The sequence below is a fragment of the Pogoniulus pusillus genome, chromosome 17 (assembly GCF_015220805.1).
Source record: "Pogoniulus pusillus isolate bPogPus1 chromosome 17, bPogPus1.pri, whole genome shotgun sequence".
Classification (NCBI taxonomy): Eukaryota; Metazoa; Chordata; class Aves; order Piciformes; family Lybiidae; genus Pogoniulus; species Pogoniulus pusillus.
In genome coordinates, this window is record NC_087280.1 from 820,690 (window position 1) to 836,167 (window position 15,478).

At 61.6% G+C, this 15,478-nt stretch overlaps 1 protein-coding gene across 4 annotated transcripts in view; it reads left to right on the forward strand.

The window, feature by feature from the left end:
* Positions 1-15,478, forward strand: part of CSNK1G1 (casein kinase 1 gamma 1) — a 91,139-nt gene that overhangs the window by 71,154 nt on the left and 4,507 nt on the right. For 3 of the 4 annotated variants that reach the window (XM_064157152.1, XM_064157154.1, XM_064157153.1), the window contains 7 exons: positions 307-392; positions 1,180-1,264; positions 2,617-2,765; positions 5,366-5,470; positions 9,186-9,290; positions 12,214-12,320; positions 14,540-14,563. In XM_064157152.1, the coding sequence (XP_064013222.1) occupies positions 307-392; positions 1,180-1,264; positions 2,617-2,765; positions 5,366-5,470; positions 9,186-9,290; positions 12,214-12,320; positions 14,540-14,563 (661 nt within the window). The remainder of the gene's footprint in view (positions 1-306; positions 393-1,179; positions 1,265-2,616; positions 2,766-5,365; positions 5,471-9,185; positions 9,291-12,213; positions 12,321-14,539; positions 14,564-15,478) is intronic. The other variant, XM_064157155.1, reaches the window with a different exon arrangement.

Here is a 15,478-nt window from a genome sequence, read left to right on the forward strand (position 1 = left end):
CAGCTGCGGGCGGCAGGAGGCAGCTGCGGGCGGCAGGAGGCAGCTGCGGGCGGCAGGCAGCTGCGGGCGGCAGGAGGCAGCTGCGGGCGGCAGGAGGCAGCTGCGGGCGGCAGGAGGCAGCTGCGGGCGGCAGGAGGCAGCTGCGGGCGGCAGGAGGCAGCTGCGGGCGGCAGCTGCGGGCGGCAGGAGGCAGCTGCGGGCGGCAGGAGACAGCTGCGGGCGGCAGGAGGCAGCTGCGGGCGGCAGGAGGCAGCTGCGGGCAGCAGGCAGCTGCGGGCAGCGGTAATTTGGTCTCTTGTGTTGCAGAGCAAAGCCGCCGTGACGACCTGGAGGCCCTGGGCCACATGTTCATGTATTTCCTGCGCGGCAGCCTGCCCTGGCAAGGACTGAAGGTAGGTCTGGCCCTGGGGCTCTCCCAGCTGAGCATCTGATGGCAGAGAACGATTGCACTCTGCAGCCAGAAGCCCCAGCCCTAACCCTGGCTTCTGTGTCCAGAAGCTGTCCTGGCAAGGCTTGAGCTACCTGCAGGGGGGGTTTGAGCCGGCAGGTAGGAGCCGCCAGGGTGGCACTGCCTGAGCCCAGTGGCGCCTTCCAGCCCCTGAAGTTCTGCGGTTCACTGCCGCGCTGAGCAGTCTGATCAGTGCTGCCCGCTGGCAGGTGGGCTGGGAGGGAAGGGAGAGGCAGGGTGGGAGGGGTGGGACTGAGGGAAGGAGTTAGCCACGTGGTGAGGTCCTGCTGCTCACGGTCCCCCCCAGACGGCTGCTGCACTTGGTCCCTGGTCACAGCTGGCTCTGGGGGCACCTCGGTGCTGCTGGCTGCAGGCCTGGGGCAGGACACTGCTGGGCACTCAGTTCCTGCAGCTTGGTCTGCCTGCCCCATGAGAGCTTTGCTGTAGGGGCCCTCAGGACTGGGCTGGTGAGAAGTTAGCCCCAGAGGACAGCAGTGGGTGTCCTTGCCTTCAAGTGCTGCAGGTGCTGAGGTGTCCTTGGCTGTTCTTTGCTGGTAGCACCTGACTTGCTTCCTGGGTGTAGCCACAGGCTGAGCCTTCCTGCTGCTGTCCTCTGGCTTCAGCTCCAAGCTCCAACTTCTGCCAGCAGCCCTGCAACACCTCCTTTTCCTTCCCATGGTTGTTCATCCCATGCCTGAGCTCCTCCTCTGTTTTGTCTTTGTGTGCTGCAGGCTGACACCTTGAAAGAGAGGTATCAGAAGATTGGGGACACAAAGAGGAACACTCCAGTTGAAGTTCTCTGTGAGAACTTTCCAGGTAAAGCCCTAGTGGGAGCCTCTGAGTGCAGCTGGAGCTGGGCAGAGCAGTCCTGAGCTCTCTAGCAGGAAGGATTTGGCTGCTGCGTGGCCATCGTGGTGTTCTCAGCCTGGCACCTGACAACTGCAGCTGCTGCTGTGAATCAGTGGGGCCTGGAGGGCTACAGTGAGCAGAGCTCTGCTCCCCAGTGCTCCAGGGCCTCCTTCTTGGCTTCTTCCCAGAAGAGGGCTTTGTTAATTTCCCTCTCCCAAGCCCCCCTGCTGGATCTAAAGAGCTCATTCCTTTCCAGACAGAAAGTGTCCCAGGTTAAAATTGGAGGTGTGCTGCTCAGAAGCTGAGATGTGTCTCAGATGTGAGATATGTCTGGCCCTGAAGTCCACCTTCTGGCAGCACTTCCAAGCTGAGTGTTGCAAAGATGTGCTTCTGGCCAAGGCCAGCATCTTTCCTCCAGTCAGCCAAAGCTCACCTTGGAGCTGGGAGAGCAGAGCAGAAATGGGAAGCTCTGCCCAGCTACCCTGAGGGGTTTGAAATCCTGATGCCAGCGAGAGCACTCAGCCTGGCTTAGGTGTGAGCTGAAATGGGCAGGGCATGTGGACAAGAACCTTGGGGGTGCAAAGCTGGATGTGAGCTGGCACTTGGTGCTGCCAGCCCTGTCCTGGGCTGGTCCCCAGCAGTGTGGGCAGCGGGGGCAGGGAGGAGATTCTGCCCCTCTGCTGTGCTCTCCTCAGACCCCCCCCTGCAGTGCTGGGGCAGCTCTGGAGCCTTCAGCACAGCACAGCTGTTGGAGCAGGGCCAGATGAGGCCAGAGCAGTGCTGGCAGGGCTGGAAGGGCTCTGCTGTGAGGCCAGGCTGAGAGAGTTTGACTTGTTGACCCTGGAGGAGAGAGGGCTTCAGGGAGACCTTCTGGTGGCCTTTAAGTGCTTCAAGAGGTGATCAGAGAGCTGGGGACAGAGTTTTGAGCAGGGCCTGTGGTGACAGGACAGGGTGGGGATGGTTTCAACTGAAAGAGCCTTGGAGCAGGCTGCCCAGAGAGGTTGCAACCCCCCTGGGTTGTGTTGGAAGGGACCTTGAAGATGAGCAAAGCCCATGGCAGGGAGCTTGGAACTAGCTGATCTTCAAGGTCCCTTCCAAGCCAGCTCATTCTAGGAGTGCCTTGAGCAAACTGGGCTGGTGGAAGCTGTCCCTGCCCATGGCCAGCGGCTGGCATTGGCCGAGCTTCAGTCTTCCCCTAGCCCTCATCCTTCAGCACCTCCAGGCAGGGCACAGCCACAAGCCTGGCCCAGTGCCTCCCTACCTTCCTTGGCAGAAGGCCTGGAGCTGAGGCCTGTGCCCCTCTCTTTCCCCCCACGCAGAGGAGATGGCAACCTACCTGCGCTACGTGCGGCGCTTGGACTTCTTCGAGCGGCCAGACTACGACTACCTGCGCACCATCTTCACCGAGCTCTTCGAGAAGAAAGGCTACACCTTCGACTACGCCTACGACTGGGTTGGCAGGCCCATTGTGAGTGGGCCCTGCTGCCTGCCAGGGCCTTCCTGCCTCTCTGCCCCTCGGTGCCCCGAGCTTGAGAGCCCATCGGTGGCTCCTCTCCGCCAGCCAGCGCAGGGCTGCCTCCTGAGGTTGCCTTCAGGTGGACCCAAGAGAGAAACCTCCAGGAGCAAGGGCAGGGTCCTGCAGAGAGAAACCTCCAGGAGCAAGGGCAGGGTTCTGCAGCTAGGCTGAACAATCCTTGCTGGCAGTAGAGGCTGGGGCAGGGGGGTGGAGGAGGGGATGGAAAGCAGCTCTGGAGAAAAGGAATTGGGAGTGCTGGGAGAGTGGGGAGAAGCTGAAGAGGAGCAAGCAGTGTGATCTAGCAGCACAGAGAAGGGTTTGAGGAGACCTTGGAGTGACCTTCCAGGATCCAAAGGGGGCTACAAGAAGGCTGGGGAGGGACTATTGAGAAGGGCTGTAATGACAGGAGGAGGAGAAATGGGTTTGGAGTGGCAGAGGGGAGATTGAAACTGGGTGTTAGGGAGAAGTTCTTTGCAGTGAGGGTGGTGAGACACTGGCACAGGTTGCCCAGGGAGGTGGAGCACAGAAGCACCCAATGTGATCGATCACATTGGGTGCTTCTGTGCTCCACAACCTCCCTGCAGGTGTTCAGGACCAGGCTGGATGAGGCCTTGAGCGACCTGTTCTAGTGTGAGATGTCCCTGCCTGTGGCAAAGGGGAGTTGGAACTGGCTGAGCTTTGAGCTCACTTCCAGCCTAAACCATTGTATGATTCCATAAGGCCAAGGAGCAGCCTGGGCTGCACCCAAAGCAGCATGGCCAGAGATGGAGAGGGGATCCTGCCCCTCTGCTCTGCTCTGTTCTGCTGTGGGGAGACCTCACCTGAAGGGTTGGGGCCAGCTCTGCAGACCTCAGCACAGGAAGGACCTGGAGCTGAACGGAGAGGGGCCAGAGGAGGCCATGAAAATGATCAGAGGGTTGGAGCAGCTCTGCTGTGGGGACAGGCTAAGGGATTCTGCAGAAGACAAGGCTCCAGGCAGACCTCAGAGCTGCCCTCCAGTCGCTGAAGGGTCTGAAGCAGGCTACAGGGGGACTGTTCCCAAAGGCCTGCAGGGCCAGTACCAGGGCCAGTGATTTGAAATGAGCAGAGCAGACTGAGCCCACAGCCCATTGGCCATTGTGATTCCCCTGTGTCACTTCTGTCATCTAAATGCTTTTGTACTCAAGAAGACTTTGGCCAGAAGATGTTTGGAGGGGACTCTGCAGAGAGGTCTAAAACTTCCTCCACCTGCCTGTCCCTGTTCTGCTGGTAGCTTCTTGCTGGTGGCCACTGAGCACACAGCAGCAGTGGCAGAGGCACTGGTGCCAGGTCAGATGCCTGCAGTGCTGAGCTTGCTGCCACTGCCAGTGATGTCCCAGCCCAGCTACAGTCAGCGTTCCAAGTGGTGTTCCCCAGGCTCGGTGCTGAGGCAGATCTCTTTAACATCTTGATCAGTGATCTGGGTGAGGGATCGAGGCCCCCTCAGGCAGGCTGCAGGTGACTGACCTGGGTGACAGTGCCCATCTGCTGCAGGGCAGGAAGGCTCTGCACAGGGATGTGGCTGCGCTGCGCCAAGAACAGTTGTGTGAGGTTCAACGAGGCCAAGTGCTGGAGCCTGCCCCAGGGTCACAGCAGCCCCATGAGGGCTCCAGGCTGGGGGCAGAGTGGCTGCAAACTGCCCAGCAGGAAAGGACCTGGGGGTGCTGGGTGGCAGCAGCTGGAGATGAGCCAGCAGTGCCCAGGTGGACAAGAAGGGCACCAGCAGCCTGACCTGGGTCATGAACAGTGTGGGCAGCAGGAGCAGGGCAGGGATTGTGCCCTGTGCTGGGCACTGCTGGGGCCACAGCTTGAGTGCTGGGCTCAGTTCTGGGCCCTCACTCCCAGAAGGACACTGAGGGCTGCAGCAGGGACAGAGAAGGGCACAAAGCTGGGGCAGGGTCTGGAGAGCAGGGCTGGGAAGGAGCAGCTGAGGGGGCTGGGGGGGTTGGTGTGGAGAAGAGGAGGCTGAGGGCAGAGCTCATTGCTCTCTACAGCTCCCTGGGAGGAGGCTGCAGTGAGCTGGGGTTGGGCTCTGCTGCCCAGCCTCAGGTGAGAGAAGGAGAGGAACTGGCCTGGAGCTGTGGCAGGGGAGGGTTGGGTTGGAGAGGAGGAGAAATGTCTTTGTTGCCAGAGTGGTGAGGGCCTGGCAGAGGCTGCCCAGGGAGGTGGTGGAGTGCCCATGGCTGGAGGTGTTCCAGCTCTGTGTGGCCATGGCACTTGTGGCTGTGGTTTGGTGCCCACGGTGAGGTTGGGCTTATAGAGCATGAGGAAATGGCCTCAAGTTGCATCAGGGCAGATTTAGATTGGACAGGAGAAGAAACTTCTCCACTGAAAGGGTTTGCCAAACCCTGGCAGAGGCTGCCCAGGGAGGTGGTGGTGTCCCCGTCCCTGGAGGGGTTGGCAGGAGGCAGAGCTGTGGGCCATGGCTTACCCCAGCCTGGGCAGTTAGGGAGTAGTTGCTCTGGAGGGTCTGGAAGGGCTCCTCCATCCGGCGCCATCCTCTGATGCATCCTAACCGAGGCCTTGTCTTGCAGCCTACTCCGGTGGGATCTGTGCACGTGGACTCCGGGACATCTGCGGTGACAAGAGACAGCCACGGCCACAGGGACCGCCCCTCGCAGCAGGCGCTCCGCAATCAGGTGCGGCGCTGGCAGCCCCCGCGCTGGGCACCAGCTGGTAGAGGGGCCGGGGCCGAGCCCTGCGCTGGGCGCTGCGAGCACAGCTCCTGCTCGGTGCAGAGGCTGCTCCCCCAGCGGGGCTTTGCGGCATGCGAGCCTCGGGGCGGGGTAGCCAGGAGAGGGCAGCTGGAGCTGGGGGCGCAGCTCTGCTCTGTGCTCCCACTGCTTGCCCAGCAGCCTGCTTTGGGCTGCCTTTGGGCTGCCGTCACCGCCGCACCTCAGTGCTGGGCTGCACCAGCAGTCATGGCAGGAGCCTGACTTTCTCCTCTTTTTTCTTCTGGCCATCAGGTTGCCTTTCCCCATTTCCTCCTGGCCATGAGCTGAACCTTCCCCATTTCTTCCTGGCCAGGAAGTTGCTTTTCTTTTTCTTCTCCTGGCCATCAGGTTGCCTTTCCCCATTCTTCCTTTCTGTTTGTAAAGCGTTGCTGGTGTTGAGAGTTTGGGTGTTGTGACCTGCTCAGACACTGGGTGGATCTCCAGCTGCTGGCTCCTAGCTGAAGCTCTTGGTGGCTTACTCCCCACTGAGTGCTTCTGGGCTTGCTCTGCTCCTCTCACTGCTACCTGCCACTCTGGCTCAGCATCTACCACCTCTGCTCCCACTCACCAGGGTGGGAGATGTCATAACCCATCTGGGCTCAGCCTTCCTTGCTGTGTGCAGCAGGGATTGCAATGGCAGAGCAGCTAGCAGAGAGCACTGCACAGCTGGAGCCACCAGCACTGCTCCCAGCAGGCTGGCATGGGAGAGCTGCAGGCACAGCCCAGCACTGACACTCACTGCTGGCAGCTGCAGGCACAGCCCAGCACTGACACTCACTGCTGGCAGCTGCAGGCACAGCCCAGCACTGACACTCACTGCTGGCAGCTGCAGGCACAGCCCAGCACTGACACTCACTGCTGGCAGCTGCAGGCACAGCCCAGCACTGACACTCACTGCTGGCAGCTGCAGGCACAGCCCCACACTGACACTCACTGCTGGCAGCTGCAGGCACAGCCCAGCACTGACACTCACTGCTGGCAGCTGCAGGCACAGCCCAGCACTGACACTCACTGCTGGCAGCTGCAGGCACAGCCCCACACTGACACTGCTGGCAGCTGCAGGCACAGCCCAGCACTGACACTCACTGCTGGCAGCTGCAGGCACAGCCCAGCACTGACACTCACTGCTGGCAGCTGCAGGCACAGCCCCACACTGACACTCACTGCTGGCAGCTGCAGGCACAGCCCAGCACTGACACTCACTGCTGGCTGCTGCAGGCACAGCCCAGCACTGACACTCACTGCTGGCAGCTGCAGGCACAGCCCCACACTGACACTCACTGCTGGCAGCTGCAGGCACAGCCCAGCACTGACACTCACTGCTGGCAGCTGCAGGCACAGCCCAGCACTGACACTCACTGCTGGCTGCTGCAGGCACAGCCCAGCACTGACACTCACTGCTGGCAGCTGCAGGCACAGCCCAGCACTGACACTGCTGGCAGCTGCAGGCACAGCCCAGCACTGACACTCACTGCTGGCAGCTGCAGGCACAGCCCAGCACTGACACTGCTGGCAGCTGCAGGCACAGCCCAGCACTGACACTCACTGCTGGCAGCTGCAGGCACAGCCCCACGCCAGGGGGTTCTGTTACTCTGCCCTCTTCCTTTAGACTTCTGCTTCAGCTTGGAAACGCTGCAAAGAGTAGAGGCAGAGGTGATGCTTCCTCTGCTCTGCTCAGACCTCCCTGCAGTGCTGGAGCAGCTCTGGAGCCCTCAGGACAGCACAGACAGGGAGCTGCTGCAGCAGGGCCACAGGAGGCCACAGCAGTGCTGGCAGGTCTGGGAGGGCTCTGCTGTGAGGCCAGGCTGAGAGCTGGGGACAGAGTTTTGAGCAGGGCCTGTGGTGACAGGGCAGGCTGGGGATGGTTTGAACTGAAAGAGGAAAAACTCAGACTGGAGAGAAGGGAGAAGTTTGACCCTGAGGGTGGTCAGAGTCTGTCCCAGGTTGCCCATAGGGGTGGGAGCTTCCCCATGCCTGGCACCATTGCAGGTGAGGTTGTCTGCGGCTCTGAGCAGCCTGCTCTGTCTGGGATGTCCCTGCTGGCTGCAGGGGGTTGGACTGGCTCCTGGATGAGCTCTGAAGGTCCCTTTCAGCCCAACCCATTCTACAGTTCAATGATGTTTGAAACATTCACACAGCATCCTGGGAGTCACCTTCCAGATGTGTCCCGTGGGGCACTTCAGGCTTGACTGTGGCCTCTGCTGTGGGCCTGAGGCCACCACAGGTCCACCCATTTCTGCTACAGTTCCCAAGTCTGCCAGCTGATTGCTTGGGTTTGTAGGTGAGCTGAGATGCTGCTGGGTCTTAAGTGAATGCTGGGTGTGTTGTCCCCAGAGCTGGGTGACCTGCCAGGAGCTGCATGTGCAGGTGCAGAGTGCTGCTTATAGCAGAACCATCCCAGTGATGGCACTGCCTGACGTTTATCTGTTGGGCATGAGGGAGGAACTCTTGGCCTGGTGGAGGCTCCACTCCTGCAGGACTCGTTATGTGCAGCCACACTGCCTCCTGCCCAGCAGCAGCTTGCTCTGCAAACCCAAACACCTGCTTTGCTTTGCTTTCATCACTGGCTGCTGAGGCCACATCTGGAATGCTGTGTCCAGTTCTGAGCCACTCTCCTCAAGAAGCAGCTCAGGGAAGTGCTGCAGAGAGCCCAGCCCAGAGCCAAAGCTGCTGCAGGCAGTGAACATCTCCTGTGAGGCCAGGCTGAGGCAGCTGCGGCTGGCAGCTGGCAGCAGAGGAGCCTGAGGGCTGCCCTCAGAGCTGTGCTAAAGCTGTGCAGGGGCCCAGCCAGGCTCTGCTCAGGGCTGGCCAAGGGCAGCACAAGGGGCACTGGGTGCCAGATGGAGCAGAGGAGGTGCCACAGGAACAGCAGGGAGAGCTTTGTCCCTGGGAGGGTGCTGGAGGCCTGCAGCAGGCTGCCCAGAATGGTTCTGGAGTCTCCTGCTCTGGAGACTTTCAAACCCACCTGGATGTGCTGCTGTGTGCCCTACCCTGGGTTCCCCTACTCTGGTGGGGGGGTTGGACTGGATGAGCTCTGGAGGTCCCTCCCAGCCCCTGCCATTCTCTGATGCTGTGATTCTGTGAAAGTTTCTTATCTACTTTTCTGCAGACAACCAAACAGCCACCAACCCCCTCCCCAGCCAAGCGGCTGTGCTGGATGTTGCCTTCTGCAGTGTTCAGGTGAATCCGTGTGTGGAGCTGGCTGCTGGGGGGAACCAACCCCCCCTGGCTTGGTTTTCTGTCAGCCTGGAGTTTAAAAAGCTGCCTTCCAGGGAGGGTTCAGCTTGTGGTACACATCCTGCTGCCCTGTCAGGCTCCTGGTGGGTGTGAGCCGACAGAGCAGGAGGGCTCCTGCTGGCAGCGCGTTTGGTGCTGTGCTGAAAGCCACGGAGATGAGGTCGGCACTCCCTGAGCAGCTCTGAGCTTCCTGCTGGAGGAGAAGGGATCCACCCTGCAGTGCATCACTGCAGGCATCACTGCAGTGCTGCCCTTGCTGAGGAGACCTTTTCAGCCCAGCTGGAAGTTTAAATGCTTTGCTTTTTGCATAGAGACTAACTCACTAACCAGCACCCCTCTGCTTCTCCCCCCCTCACCTCCTGCCCTCTCTTCTCTTCCCCGGGGCCGCTGACGGTGCGAGCAGGCGTCCGACCGCCGCGGGGAGTGGGAGATCCAGCCCAGCCGGCAGACCAACACCTCCTACCTGACCTCCCACCTGGCTGCCGACCGGCACGGCGGATCCGTACAGGTACTGCTGCCTGCCGGCAACCTCGGCACCTGCCTGCCCCCGCGCCGCGCTGGAAAGCAGCTCTCTGGCCTCACCTGGGGCGTGCAGAGCCCAGAGCCAGCCCTGCCCTGGGCTGGTCCCCAGCAGCGTGGGCAGCAGGGGCAGGGAGGGGATTCTGCCCCTCTGCTGTGCTCTGCTCAGACCCCCCTGCAGTGCTGGGGCAGCTCTGGAGCCCTCAGCACAGCACAGACAGGGACCTGCTGCAGCAGGGCCAGAGCAGGCCAGAGCAGTGCTGACAGAGCTGGGAGGGCTCTGCTGTGAGGCCAGGCTGAGAGTTGTGCTTGTTGAGCCTGGAGAGGAGAAGGCTCCAGGGAGACCTTCTGGTGGCCTCTGAGTGCTTCAAGAGGTGATCAGAGAGCTGGGGACAGAGTTTTGAGCAGGGCCTGTGGTGACAGGACAGGGTGGGGATGGTTTCAACTGAAAGAGGGAGACTTAGAGTGGAGAGAAGGAAGGGAGAAGTTTGACCCTGAGGGTGGTCAGAGCCTGTTCCAGGTTGCCCGTAGAGGTGGGAGCTTCCCCATGCCTGGCACCAGTGCAGGTGAGGTTGTTTGGGGCAACCTGCTGTAGCTGGGGATGTCCCTGCTGGCTGCAGGGGGTTGGGCTGAGTGACCCTGAAAGATCTGTTCCCAACACAACCGTTCCATGGCTCCCTGAGGTCATCCCTCAGCAGGCAGAGGGCAGGGGTTTGTCACCAGGGGTTTGTCTGGAAGCAGTCGCCTCCTGGCCAGCAGAAGCTGTGTCCCCACAGTGCTCTGCTGCAGCAGCCACAGCTCTGCTGCTCCCAGTTTGCCTGGGGGTGGCCTGCCTGGGCACTTCACCAGCCCAGAGGTGCCACTGTAAGCATTACAGTGCTGCTGATCTGCAGCCAAGAGCAGGAAAGCTTCTGCTGTGTCTGGCTGCTGGGCTGCAGCTGCTTGAAGTCTTCCTCAGTGCTGAACCCCTGGCAGGTAAGAAGCTCCCAGAGGCCTTTCCCTTTCAGTCAGCAGCTGAATTTGCCACCTCAGGATGAATTCACAGCAGGTAAAAAGGAGGAGAAAAATGGAAGCCTTTTGTAAAAGGAAATGTAACAGGGAGCTGGAGAAAGTGTGGGCCAGCAACGTGCCCTTGTGGCACTGCCAATGGCAGTGAGAAGGCTGTGGCCAGCAGGTCAAAGGGAAGTTCTCCTCCCCCTCCACTCTGCCCTGGTGAGACCACAGCTGGAGTACAGAATCCAGTTCTGAACTTCCCAGTTCAAGGGGGACAGGGATATACTAGAGAGCGTGCAACAGAGGCTGCGAGGATGCTGAAGGGCCTGCAACATCTCTGCTGAGAAGAAAGGCTGAGAGCCCTGGGGCTGGGTAGTGTGCAAAGAAGAAGGCTGAGAGGGACCTGAGCAGTGGCTGTAAATACCTGAGGGATGGGGGTCAGGAGGAAGGTGCCAGGCTCTGTGTGCTGGTGCCCAGCGACAGGACAAAGAACAAGAGGTACAGCTGGGGCCCAGGAGGTTCCACCTCAACATGAGAAGAAACTTCTTTACAGTGAGGGAGACAGAGCCCTGGCGCGGGCTGCACAGGGAGGTTGTGGAGTCTCCTTCTCTGGAGGGGTTCCAAACGCCCCTGGGTGCTCCTGCTCTGGCAGGGGGCTGGGCTGGATGACCTCTGGAGGTCTCTCCCAGCCCCTTGCATTCTGTGACTGCTCCCGGGAGCAGCAGGGCCGCTGGCTCAGAGAGCTGACAAGAGCTCTGCAGAACTCTGCCTCCCGACGTGGCGCAGCCTGCTGAAGACACAAACGCTGTGCTGGGAACCAGAATCATCCTGGTCGGAAGAGATCCTTCAGAGCACAGAGTCCAACCCTTAACCCAGCACTGCCAGGTCACCACTGAGCTCTGTCCCTCAGCACCACCCCTCCAGGGATGGAGACTCCACCACTGTCCCGGGCAGCCTGGGCCAGGCCTTGACAACACTTCTGGGGAAGAAATTGTTCCTCATGGCCAACTTAAACTTCCCCTGGGGACTTTAAGGACCTCTTGTCCTATCACTTATTACCCGGCAGTAAGAAGTGCACCTCACTGCAGCCTCCTCTCAGGGAGCTGTAGAGGGCAATGAGGTCTCCCCTCAGCCTCCTTTTTCTCCAGACTAAACACCCCCAGTTCCCTGGGCTGCTCCTGCCCAGCCCTGTTCTCCAGACCCTTCCCGATGTCATTGCCCTTCTTTGGACACTTCTTGTGTGTGTAACACAGGTTACTTCCTGTAGTGCCTGGCCACAAAGAACGGAGCGCCAGCCGGCAGGCGCTGCTCTGGGCTGAGCCGAAGCAGCAGGCAGCCGAAGCGGCAGGCAGCCGAAGCGGCAGGCAGCCGAAGCAGCAGGGCAGCCAAAGCTGCAGGCAGCCGAAGCAGCAGGGCAGCCAAAGCTGCAGGCAGCCGAAGCGGCAGGCAGCCGAAGCGGCAGGCAGCCGAAGCGGCAGGCAGCCGAAGCGGCAGGGCAGCCGAAGCGGCAGGGCAGTTGAAGCGGCAGGCAGCCGAAGCGGCAGGCAGCCGAAGCGGCAGGGCAGCCGAAGCGGCAGGGCAGCTGAAGCGGCAGGCAGCCGAAGCGGCAGGGCAGCCGAAGCGGCAGGGCAGCCGAAGCGGCAGGCAGCCGAAGCGGCAGGGCAGTCGAAGCGGCAGGCAGCCGAAGCGGCAGGCAGCCGAAGCGGCAGGGCAGTCGAAGCGGCAGGCAGCCGAAGCGGCAGGCAGCCGAAGCGGCAGGCAGCTGAAGCGGCAGGGCAGTCGAAGCGGCAGGCAGCCGAAGCGGCAGGCAGCCGAAGCAGCAGGCAGCCTGCTGGCGGGGGGCGAAGGGTTGGGGAGCGGAGAGCGGCTGCTGGAGGTGCGCAGGTGGCCACAGCGACAGGCCCTGGTGTGTGTTGCAGGTGGTCAGCTCGACCAACGGGGAGCTGAACGTGGACGACCCGACGGGAGCCCACTCGAACGCACCCATAACCGCGCAGGCCGAGGTGGAGGTGGTGGAGGAAGCTAAGTACGTGTGCCAGCAGGCCTGCCCCTGCCGCGGGCCTGCCCCTCGTCCCCGGGGATGAGTGAGCGGGCACCTTTGCCTCTGGTGAAGTGCTCGCTGCTCGTGTCCCGTGCCCCTCTCCTTGCATACTGCTGCTTCTGTGCATGGTGCCCTCAGTGCTGCCGCTGCTTCTCCCCCCGTGCCACAGCTGGAGCGTGGCTCTCCCCGAGCATGTGCTGCAGGTGAGGCACTGGCACAGGCCTCCAGCCGAGTGGCCTGGCCCAGCAGCTGCGCCAGCAGGAGAAGGCACAGGAGGAGCTCGGGCAGAGCCCGCGGGGCTGCAGCCGGACGCTGCCTTGCTGGCTCCAGAACTGGCTGCAGTTCTCCACAGCGGGCCCGAAGTCGCTCAGGCGGGCATGAGTAGTTGTCTCCGTGCCTTGGCCTGGTGTGGCCCCTGGGAGGCTGAGTGAGAGGAAGCAGAAGCAGCTGTGCTGCTGGTGGGGATCAGTGTGCCCCTCTGGGCTGCCTTTTCCTCCCTGGCTGCTGGGCAGGAATGAGAACTGCTGTAGAAGGTGGCAGGTGTGACCATCTGGGCCTCCCTTTGCACACCTGCTGCATCTGGCACCATCAGCTCACCTCTTGCATGATCCTCAACACAGGACCTTCTGCTGGACCCTAGCGGGTCACAGTGCAGCCTGGCGCTCCCCAGACAAGGGGGAAACTGCCCCCAAGGCTGCCTCTGAGCTGCTCTGTGCCCTGCTTCTCGCCAGCTGCCTGGCCCTGGTTTGCCTGGGGGACCCTGGTGTCGCGTGTCCCACCCCGTTTGTATCAGCCCTTCTGGGAATCTCCCGTAGGAATGTCTCGTGGCAGGGTTGGAGAGGAGGCCTGGCAGGTGTGAGAAGGGCTGTGTGGAGGGGAGAGGCCCCGAGGTCTGTGCCAGGCTGGTTAACCTGAAGGTCTTCTGCTGTCTGTTCCTCTGTGCCTCAGGAAGCACTTCTGCATGATCTTGCTTGCTGGGCCTGATCCTGGCAGCAGCGACCATGGGCAACAGACAAAGGTTCTGCTTCCAATGGGCTGAGCCTGGGGTCTGGTACAGGCTCCTGGCAGAGCGCAGAGGGGCTGGGGAAAACGCATGGTGCAGCCTGCAGGGTGGGCAATGTTGCCCTTAGATAGGGGCAGTGTGGCCTGCAGAGACCACATGAGTGTGGCATCCACAGGCCCTGTCTTGGGCTGACCAGAGTGGGTGCCCTATGAGCAAAGCACTTAGGGTTGCTCCCAGGACAGGGCACGTTGGGTCCTCCAGGGACTCTCCTTTGGAGTCCTCTATACAACAACCCAAGGCCAGGAGTCAGCACTGGGACCCCACCTTCAGCCTGTGCTTCTGCAGCGCCTGCCTCAGCCAGGCCAAGGTCCAGACCCCACACCCATGTGCAGGGGAGATGTCGAGGCAGGTGAGAAGGAGCACGCAGGGGCCTCGCTGCCCAGGCTGTGGAACTGTGGTGTCTCCAGCCTGCTGTGTGTGGTCCTGGGTTGGTTCAGAGGTGCTGGGAAGCAGAGCATAAGCTGCTTTGCTCTGCTAGGTCTGGGGTCTCTGGTGATTCCCAAGTGCTCCTCCTGCCCTGGGGGAGGCTGGCTTCGTCCCCCGGGCATCTGTGACCATCAGGCCCCTCCATTACCTGAGGAGGGCAAAGGACTTTTGGATTCTGCTCTGCAGCAAAACAGGCCAGAAAGAGCTGGAGCTGCGGTTCTGCATTTGGAGATGAGATGCAGCAGCAGAAAGGTCTTTCCTTGGCACTGCCAGCAGGCAAGAGGAGCTGTGCAAATGCTCCTCCTGTGGGGCACACGGGAGATAAGCTCCTGGTGCCAGCCATGGATTTCAGTCGAGGGCAGGTGCCAGGCATGGATCCGTGACCCGGCTCTCCTGCTGCTGCTGGGACCAGAGCAGGTTCCTCTTCCCATGGCCCAGAGCCCTCTTCTGCTCCAGCCCCAGAGCAGAGCCCCGCGGAGGCAGAGAAGGGGGTTCGCTGGAGGCCTGAGGGCGAGGAGGGGCTGCGAGGCAGCCGGCGGCGGCGCCGTGGCGAGGGCAGAGGTGGTGGAGGGCTGGGGCGGGCGGCGGGCAGGCCTGGTGTGTGTCTGCCGGGCTGCACTGCATGCGTGCATGGCTGCAGCGACGCTTCCATCCCACCTCTGTCGACTAATTGCTCTTTCTTCCTTTCTGTGTTTTTTCTCTACACCCTCTGTAGCTGCCTGAAAATGCTCAACTTGTGGTGAGTCCCTCTCTCCAGTCCACGTGCAGGGGGAGCGGACCAGACTAGGCTGGGGTTGGCAAAAACCAAACCGACCAAAACCCTCCAAAACAGGCACAAAGCCAAAGCCAACCCAGAGCCCTCCTGACCCGAGGGCCGTGCTGAGGGCCACAGGCGCCGCGGGGGGGGTGTGGGCTGTGTCCCAGCGGCCGCACTGAGGCCAGCGGTTCGGCCAGCGGCTGAACGGTGGCTGCAAAACCATCTCGATCCTTTGCTATTCGGCTCCCACCTCCCCCGGAGCCGGCAGGCCCATCAGCAGATGGTGGCTGGCGGAGCTGGGCAGAGTCGGGACCAGGCTCGCCGAGCCTCCTGCAGGCATTCCTCACGCAAACGAGGCTACAGAGGGCAAGCCCTGCCCTGGGGATGGAAGGGAGGCAGCCCTTGCTGCCCTGGAGAAGCGTGGGACCAGGGCCTGTATCATTAGAGAGGCTGGAGAGATGTGGCTGCGAAGTCCCTGCTAGTGGCAGCCCCTGCTTGGCGGAGGGGGGTGGGAGGTGACTGCTTTCCCAAACCCCTGCGGCGGCCAGCCGAGGGTGCAGGTGAACCCGGGAAAGAAGGGCTGGAAGGGCTGAGATCAGCATCGCTCAGCCACACTTGCGGCAGGGCACTGCAGCCACAGCTGTATTGTTCCGTGGAGGTGTCCCTCCCTCCCTGTCCCTCGGGCAAACCACGTACCCCGTGAGCAGAGGTCCTGCTGGGGTGAGGAGTTCGCAGGTCCCGCGGAGGGCTGATGGGTGGTGGCAAAGCCTGTGTGCGGCGAGGAATGTCCTTGTTGGACGGCAGAGTGCCCAGCTCCGCCCTGCTCCCCAGGCACTGCCTCCGATTCCTCTGGCATCTCTGGCTTCTCTGTATGTCGTAGTCTGGGGCTGTTCTCTT